This window comes from Phocoena sinus, chromosome 11 (assembly GCF_008692025.1).
Source record: "Phocoena sinus isolate mPhoSin1 chromosome 11, mPhoSin1.pri, whole genome shotgun sequence".
Taxonomy (NCBI): domain Eukaryota; kingdom Metazoa; phylum Chordata; class Mammalia; order Artiodactyla; family Phocoenidae; genus Phocoena; species Phocoena sinus.
This window is the reverse complement of record NC_045773.1, coordinates 3,848,138-3,857,241: the sequence shown is the minus strand read 5'-3', so window position 1 is coordinate 3,857,241 and position 9,104 is coordinate 3,848,138. Positions and strand designations below refer to the sequence as shown.

At 47.3% G+C, this 9,104-nt stretch overlaps 1 protein-coding gene across 2 annotated transcripts in view; it reads right to left on the bottom strand.

Annotated features, from left to right (window-relative positions):
• Positions 1 to 9,104, bottom strand: part of NR2C2 (nuclear receptor subfamily 2 group C member 2) — a 77,867-nt gene that overhangs the window by 2,091 nt on the left and 66,672 nt on the right. For both annotated transcript variants that reach the window (XM_032649799.1, XM_032649800.1), the window contains 6 exons: positions 7,082 to 7,215; positions 5,993 to 6,170; positions 4,778 to 4,899; positions 3,948 to 4,087; positions 2,550 to 2,687; positions 1,066 to 1,171 (listed from right to left, as the gene is read on the bottom strand). In XM_032649799.1, coding sequence (XP_032505690.1) covers positions 1,066 to 1,171; positions 2,550 to 2,687; positions 3,948 to 4,087; positions 4,778 to 4,899; positions 5,993 to 6,170; positions 7,082 to 7,215 — 818 coding nt within the window. The remainder of the gene's footprint in view (positions 1 to 1,065; positions 1,172 to 2,549; positions 2,688 to 3,947; positions 4,088 to 4,777; positions 4,900 to 5,992; positions 6,171 to 7,081; positions 7,216 to 9,104) is intronic.

Below are 9,104 nucleotides of genomic sequence, written 5' to 3'. Positions count from 1 at the left end.
CCCAGAGGAGCCTTTTCAGCCTCTTCTGGCCACAGGCTCTGTGTGGATTGGGCCCAGAGCCTCCTCAGGGGACAGCACGCCCACACGCCTGGCTGTATGAGCTCTGGTGTGGGTGTGTTACCACTTTGTATGCAATGAGGCTGAAGCCATTCTAGATTCATTGTGAGGTCTTCAGTGACTCCAGTAGAAAATGGATCCTGCTTTGGCAAAAGCTGTGTCTGGCCATGGTGGCATGCCTAAAGCAGAGGCAGGCTCTCTGCCAGCCAGGCCCACCACAGGCCCCCAGTCACACCAGAGAAACTGTCCCCCTGGGGCTGGGGCACTCAGGCCCACAGGGCACCTATTGACTGAGGTCTGTCTGTCTGCAGAGGATAAGATCGGGGGAAGGTGGAGAGGGAAACACTATGCTTGACAGGCCCCAGAAGTTCACATAGCCTCCAGTGGGTTAGAAGAGGTCACGAGGAAAGAGCTCTTCCACTCCTCAGCTGGAGGGAAAGCCTGCCAGCACATTCGGCCCTATTTCAGAACAACTTTCCTGGTCAAAGCTGCATGAGAAAGGCATACTCATAACATTTTTTTCCTGCTGCCCAAACATAAATTTTCACCCAAATAAGGAACTTAAAAAATCAGTTTATGTGAGGATTAAATTACTACTTTGTCCAACCCAGTCACTCTTTCTAGGGGTCAGATTTGGCTTCTATCAAGGAAAGCCTTTTGTCTAGCACCGTCTCCTCATGAATGCGGGGCAGGAGGGCAGAGCTGCTGACTGTTCTGGACAAGCGGAGTCTCCGTAAGAACTCATCTCACAACACCAGCCCCAAAGGAGATCACGGCTCCCAACCCCTCAAATTAAAGAGCAGTAACCCAAGGTCTCACCCAGTCACCCAGCAACGCTGGGATGGCCTAGGACTCGTGACCCTCCCCACTCCATTTTCAGCCGTAAAATGCTAGAATTAAAGTGTGATCAAATGGAGGCTCTACCAGTGCCAGCAATGGGACGGCCAATGTAACTGATATCTGCAGCTACAGATCCAGCCTCGCCCCCATCGTGCCCGTGTGCCTCACCGGTAGGTGTCTTCCGAGTAGGTTTTCTGAACATAGTCCTGCAACTCCATCTGTGCCTTTTCTTGGAATTTTTCAATCTGGCTTGTGTTGGTCAAACCTGGATGATCTGAAAAAATAAAAGTACCCCAAACTGTCTTCTGTATTTGGAAAGCCTCATTTGCAGACTTCTCAGTACTTATTTTTAGTAAAACTTCTGACAAATTTCTCAAGTGCAATAGATTGAGCTCTGAAGGCTGGTCTAGTTTGGATACTCTTGCTAGAACACTGGCTCTTCCTCTGTGCTCTGCCACGACCTGAAGGTTCCCAGGAGAGGTGCGGCCCCTGGGTGCTCACACCAGCCTCAGCAGCCCCACTGGGGCTGGTTCTACACCTGTGGCTTCCTTCCTTACTCCAGACAACATATACCACATGAAATTAGAAATTATCATCTGCTCTCTAGATATTTAATCACATAGTATCTCCCACTTTTATTAGCTATTTTGTTATTCATGAGTAGGGGGTCCAGGGCAGTGGGACAGAGAGGTTAAGCTGGGTCCACCCCTGCTGTCAAGGACAACAGTCACCAAGTGGCCTCTCAGGTGGCTCAGAGAGAAGAGCTGACGGGGAGTGAGGCCAGCCCGGTCGACTCTTACTTTCCACCAACAGTCCCGCTGCCTCTTCTTCATATGCTGTGACCACACCTTTTGGCATGCCCTGAAGCTGCTGCTGCTACTGCCCTACAGAGACTGTGGGTAAACTTGTGCAGTTTCAACCTGTACTGGATTATAAGTGCTAACATACCTAAAAATTAGCAAAGAGCAAAACAGAACAAATCAAAACAAAAAAAGGACACTGGGTGGTAGTATAGTCATCCCTCGGTATCTACAGGGGATTGGTTCCAGGAACCCCTCATGGATACCAAATCCACTGATGCTCATGTCCTTTACGTTAAATGGTATAGTATTTGCATATAACCTACACATATCTTTCCGTATACTTTTAAATCACCTCTAGATTACTTCTAATACCTAATACATTATAAATGCTATGTAAATAGTTGTACCTAGTTGCTGGTGCGTGGCAAAATAAATTTTGCTTTTTGGAACTCCTGGAATATATTTTTCCTTGAATATTTTTGATTCACAGTTGGTTGAATCCACTGATACGGAACCCGTGGATACAGAGGGCCAAATGTGTACTCAGTTTTGTTTGCTGTAGTCTTATTTAGCCAATGGCTTAGTTAGGATACAGATGATATGTATTTAGCATATGAAGTTACCCGGCACTACAGCATATTTCTTTGGGAATATAAAGACAGGACTTTAAAAGAACGTATGTATTTATGTTAGCTAGCAAAGCACACATTACGGGAACATTCAGTCACACACAGTGTGGCAGGGTTCTCTACACTGCTGACAACCTGACAAACGTGCTCATGTTCAGAAATATCAGTAGACACAGGTGGAAAACCGTCGTTGAGTGACCGTGACCACTGCATATCTTACCGGGGCTAAAGAGAACTATAGCTTTAAGGTATGCATACTCATAGCCGTCTATATCCAGCTTCGCCATACTGTTACAGAACTCCTGAAGCTTCCAGATGTGCTCCATGACTTGCTTTATCCGGTCGCCAGAAAGTTTATCTAGAAATCAACATCACAGATCCTCTGAGAAAGGCTAATGAGAGCAATAACATGAGCTTCTTTGAGGGGCCACATATTGAAAAAAATGAGAGAATAATTTCACTTTTAAATGAAAAACCAGTCATCTCAAGAGCCTCATTTTCCAGTTATAGGTGAAGTGACAACAGGCACCCAGATTCCACTCTGTTAATATTCTGCCTCAGTAACGACATCCAAGACCAGTGATTCTCCCCGGCCCCGCCGTGGGCAGCACCTGCAGGCCAAAGGTGCTGAAGGCCCACATGCCAGTTCTTATCAAGGTCAATTCTTTCCAAGTCTCTGCAGGCACTGAATAAATATTTGCCAACCTGAACACGTTGGCATTTTTTAGTTGTCAAAATAATTTTATCCGTTGTCTGATTTAGTCTTCATGACAGTATCTTGCTGAAGGCAATATTATTATATTCAGTTACAAATAAAACTAAAGCTCGTTTGTGAACAAACCTAAAATTCAATAAAATGTTACAGGGTTTTAAAAATCACCATTATATAACTATTCCAAAGGAATAACTAGAAAAACGAAGGTGTGACTAGGTGACTCACACTCCTAGGTCTCAACCACTGGGATGCCTGATTGAAAAAGCAATTCAACTCCACCTCAGATGCAAGTGTGATCTGCAGGGATAGTCTAGACACTGGGCAGCGTGGGCTCCCTTGACAGTGTCTTCAGTGTGCTGTGGATGTGCAGCTTGTGGAGACCACCCCAGCTACTCCCCAGTCCTGATACGGCTGGGACCTGACCACCCGATGTCAGGTGGTTGCACAGATCTCTTAATAAGAGACTCACTTGTTCATTCACGCCCTGGACTAGGGGGTCACACGACCCAGGTCTGTGCCCCAGTCCCCATCTCTCCCACTTGCTGCTTTATCCCGGGCAAGCCAGGGACCTTACTGGGACCTGGTCTTCCCATATGTAACCCTGACATAACAGTTTCTACTTTACAGGGTTGTGAGGATTTGTGAGATACATGAAAGGGCAACCTGTCAATGAAGCTGAAAACAGAAGCTGTGACTGTTCTGCAAACATCACTCAATGTCTGTATGTCGGAAATCAGCACCTTTTCCCAATTATTTTTTTCCTTTCCTCTTCATTATATGAAAAGAAGGCAGTCAGGTAGAAATTTAAACATTCTGACGGGTAAGGGACGCTGTGGGACACAGGTTGGCTATGCGGCGGGCCAGCCGAGACCGAGCCGTCCTCACCCACAGCCCCTGCCCTACCTTCCTGGATGCTGTTCTGCAGGTGGTTGACGATGGCGGCCAGGATGGTGGAGAGGCTCATGACCTGGGCGCACTGGGCCAGGCCGAGGGTGAAGAGCTCGTTCCAGCAGGCCCGCACCAGGCTGGTGTTGCAGTCCTGCCTGGGGACACAGAGGCGTGGTGGGTGCGGGGGCCGGTGGCACTCCTCCAAGCCCCCGCGTGTCCCAAACAAGTTGTGTCACCATGTATTTGCTGAAGGCCTATGGAATGCCCAGGATTGTTCTTCACAAACACCACTGTCTGTGACTGCCTTAACTGAAGTCCCTCTGAGGAGAAACTATTCCCTTAACAGCCCTGGTGTGGTTCTGTCACAAGAGGCTGCAGCGATCAAAGGACTGAGAGCCTGAGGGAGGGCTCCGAAAGGTAGAGACACACCCAGCCTGCCAGGGAGGAGCTGGGGCTGCAGCAGGGAGAAGGGGGGAATCTACGCTCAGGACAGCACAGCTGATGTACCTCGAGACAATCTGTCTTCATCTCAGAAGCCCCCAGACACAGTACCCTGTATTTATCTCAAGATCACAGGACAACTCCTGCCTTCCATTCCAGTCCATCCCCTGCTCCTAGCACCAAGTCCAAGGCACATGGAGAAGGCACAATAAAGGTCTGAGGAACACTGCAGCCTTGGCCACCAAGGTTGTCCCCTTGCTACCAGTCCACCAACTGTATTTAACAAGCAAACCGGGCCAAAGGAACAAACTGGAAGGGCTCAGAGATCTTCCAGTCCATTCCTGCTCTAGCTCTAGCAGGAAAGGCCCTGCCCAAGGATACACGCGGAGAAAAAAGCCACTTACCCAAGTGCCTGAAAGGCCGGGATGGACCTGGCCCAGTGCATGGAGAGGAAGAGCAGGCGGGACGCGGACTCGCAGATGTAGTGCACGTTGAGGTACTCGGGCATCGGGCTGGGCATCGTGAGCTGCGAGTGAGAGCACACAGCACGGGGGTGACCAAGTGACGGGGGCAGCTCGTCAACACCAGTCTCTGACACTGAAGCCCCCGTGCAGAGCATCCTTGTGAAACATACGTCCCTCTGCAGGGGGGCCGGCACTGACTCCCTGTAGGGTCCTGCCCAGTGAACTAGGGTCTGATGGCCCCTAGAATGTGGGAGGACGGGGACCTCCCAACTTATCCACACAAAGACATACATCTCAACTCTGCTTCAACTACACTGGTACTTGTTCTAAGGCAATTCCATTTTGAGCCATAGCTTCAAGTCTAACTCAAAATCGGGGATGGGTCAGCTCCACAGGCTAGCAGGGATTTGGCAGGTGGCCTCAGGGAACAGTGAATGAGAGCTGAGCAGGAGCCCAGATGGCAGGAGGAGGACACACCACCACCAGGATGTCGGGCTGGGTTCCGGGAGCCCCACTGTCTAGAAGAGGCTTGAATGCCTCTGAAGCTGGAATCCCACTGGTGACCTGTGTTCTTGGCACCCTTGGACAACTATGGCAGGGACTCAGTCTTCCTAAGTGATTGGCCAGGTCTCTCTAGTGGAGAATACGAGGGGAACTGAAGACTCAATCTGCAGACCTAGAGACCAGGGGCTCAGGGAGCCTGGCAGTGTCCTGGAGAAGTGAGGCCGGGGAGGTGAGTGCAGGGAAGACCGTGGGGACCTGACCCAGTCTTCAAGTATATCTGAGATCTACTTTCTGTGGCTCTAGAGGGCAAGAGGTCAGGCCCAATGGCTGGGAACGCCTGCTGGAACAGACAAAGGGCCTGCCTGAGCCTATACTGAAGCCAGGTCATCATGGGAAGGCAGACGGCAGAGCAGCCCGCATCAGCCTGTCTTGGCTGTGACAGGTGGCCACGCCTGCTTCAGGGTTACCGGCAGAGCCAAACAGCCAAGTGAGCAAAAGACAGTGAAAATGCTTCATAATGGGAACATTGTTCTGGAACACAAGATCCTGATCAAACACAACCGTATGAAAAATGAGCTCACTTCAAGGTTTCATTTTTTTAACTGAGACCAGCCTGGGCACAGAGCTCCTCTCCCAGCTACACACACTCACCTTAAATGTGACGTGAGTGTCTGAAAGGAGGGGGCCTTCGACCTCAATGATGGGTGTGGACTGGTCTCTGCTGATGACGTGGATGCTCCCTCCTCCACTGCCGTCTATCCCGTCCGCCAGGCTTGGAGGTGAGGAGCTGTCTGTGGTGTTAAGTGCTTTAGCTAAGGTGTCGAATGCCCTGCGAGCAAAAACGTAGCAAGCAAGTGTTGTGAGTCCACAGCTTCTATGAGGAGAAGAACTCTAGCTGAGATGTAATTTAAGGAACAACACACTGGGGAAAAGATAATTAACTCTGACATGCTGAGAGGAGGGGCGGCGGCTTCCACATGCTGTCTCCATGGCGCCTTGGGTGCTAAGCTATATATTTATTTTCACATGTCATTTGTTTTTCACAACTACTCTCCAAGGTAGAATTCTCTCCATCTTACAGATGTGAAAGCTAACTTTTCCAAGACCACCCAACTAGTAAGTGGTAGAACCAGAATTCGACCTAACTCAAATCCCATCCTCTTTCCACTGGATCCAGATTTTAATTTTCTACCAGACCACAAGTGAACATGAGGACTGGTGCACCTGAGTGGCCCCGGCCATGCACCTGCCTGGTCTGGCAAGAGGGGCAGGAGTCGCCGGCCCAATAGGAAAGGAGCAAACCTAGCGGCCCAGCTGCCAAGAGAACACACCCTTGGCAGCGGGAACAGGTGTCTGGACCAGCTGGTGCCATCTAACAGCTCATCTCTGTCTACCCTGATGAATCGATTTAAGCTCTAAACTCAATACTTGGAAAAAAGATACATAAGATAAACAGAAGTGGGAGAGGGGATGCACTACTGATGTTTAGGCACCATAAGCAGTGACCAATACAAGTAACATCTCTTCCCCTGCTTCCACTGAGTTACTCAATTTAGTTTATTATCTGGAATGAAAAGAGTTTTTAGACTGTTTTATATCGTGTAATAAAATGCATCCACATTCCCATAGTTAAAATTTGAAAGAAGACAGACATGCAGGGGCACTGGGACAATTTTGCAATCCTTGATTAAATACAGGGTGGGTGTCAAAATGCTGCCACCCACCCTCATGGGTTCGTACCGAGTAATCTCACTTGCAGACTGGTCCTCTGGCTGCATTTCTGAAGTGTCACCATTGTTAAGGGATTCACTTAGGTTGGCAAGGGAAGTTACTACATTTGCCAGTGTGCCCAGGGCTCCCTGGCTTGTTTCAGCCTGTTAATCAGAAAATAATATTAAAGATGAACACACATACAAGACTCTCAGGGCAATGAAGGTTTAATGTTGCTTTAAAAACAGCTTCTATGGGGGTACGGCTATGATGGGGCAGTGAGAGGAAGAGCTTTTTGGTGATGAAGCAGTTCTGTATCTTGATTGTGATGGTAGTTACACAAACCTACGCATGCGATAAAATGACAGAACAAAAACAGATAAGCTGGATATCACCAAAATTTAAACTTTTGTGCTTCAAAAGACATTATCAAGAAAGTAAAAAGACAATCTCTCTCTCCCCACACACAAAACACAACCCAGAGAATGGGAGGAAATTTTTGCAAATTATACACCTGATAATGGTTTAGTAGCCAGAATATCTAAAGAACTCTTACAGCTTAGTAAGAAAAAGACAAATAAGCTAGTTAAAAATGCAAATAAAAACCACAATGAGATATCACTTTATACCCACTAGGATGGTCACAGTCAAGACAGATAACTACAAGTGTTGACGAGGATGTGGAAAAATTGGAACTCTCATACACTACTGGAAGGAAAGTAAAATGGTGCAAGTGCTATGGAAAACATTCTTCAAAAGTTTAAACGTAGGGCTGTTATATGACAACAGCAATTCCATTCCTAGGTACATATGTAAGAGAAATTAAAACATATGTGCACAGAAAACCTTGTACACAATGTTCACAGCAGCATTATTCCTAATAGGGAAAAAGTAGAAACAACTCAAATGCTCATCAGCTGACAAATGGATAAATAACACATGATATAGCCATTCAATGGCATATTTGGCAATAAAAATGAATGAAGTACTGATACAGGCCACAACATGGATGAACCTTGAAAACATTATGATAAGAGAAAGAAGCCAGTCACAAAAGGCTACATATTGTATGATTTCCCCTTATATGAAATGTCCAGAATTGACAAAACCATAGTCAGAAAGTGAGTGGCTGGCAGGTGTCGTGAGTGGGAAGAAGAGGCAGTGACTGCTTAATGGATTCAGGGTTTCTTTTTGGGGTGATGAAAATGCTCTGGAATTAGATAGTGGAATTAGATAGTGGGGATGGTTGTAACAATCTTGTGAATATACTGAAAACCACTGAATTGTACACTAAAAGGGTAAATTTTTTGGTATGGGAATTACATCTCAACTAAAAAAAAAAGAAAGCCAAAGATATACTCAAACAAATAAACCAAGATACATATACAAACATGTCTGCTGTATCTTGATTATAAAAATGAAAAACTAGAATCAGTAGAAAAGATCATAAACAGAGATGTGGTTAATAAATCACAGAACCACCACACAGCAGAATATCATGCAGTTGGTGAAAGATGTAGGTCGTCATGATAGATATGTTGAAGGGAAAAAGTTGAAGGGTGAAAAAAAGAAAAAGAACGATACCCACCCCTGTCCCCATATCCTGCCCTGGTCCTGATCCTGTGCTATGGCTCTGCAAGACACGGCCTCCGGGAGAGACTGGGCGAAGGGAGCATGCAGCACTGTGGTATCTTTGTATTTATTCAAAGTAAATGATTTTGAATGTATGATTGTTTCGTAGTAAAAAGTTTAAAAATCAGCTTCTGAAAATAGCTACCTTTAAGGGGCTCTGCATATGTTCTATTATTCATGACAAGCTTCTGGGGTGGGTCCTGTCACTTCCACGTCCTGGAGGAGCGGCGGGCAGGGCCTGGCTATGACCCGCAGCTGCTGCCTTCACTACAGCTCACTCATCACCGCACAGCTTGGTGCTCCTTCTCCTCGGTGCAGCGACCACAACTCCTAGCAGCCAGCGTTTACGCAGTGGGCACTGCATGCTTTACCAAATGTAACTTACTCAGGTTTCCCAACACCCCTGCCTGGTGGGCGCTGG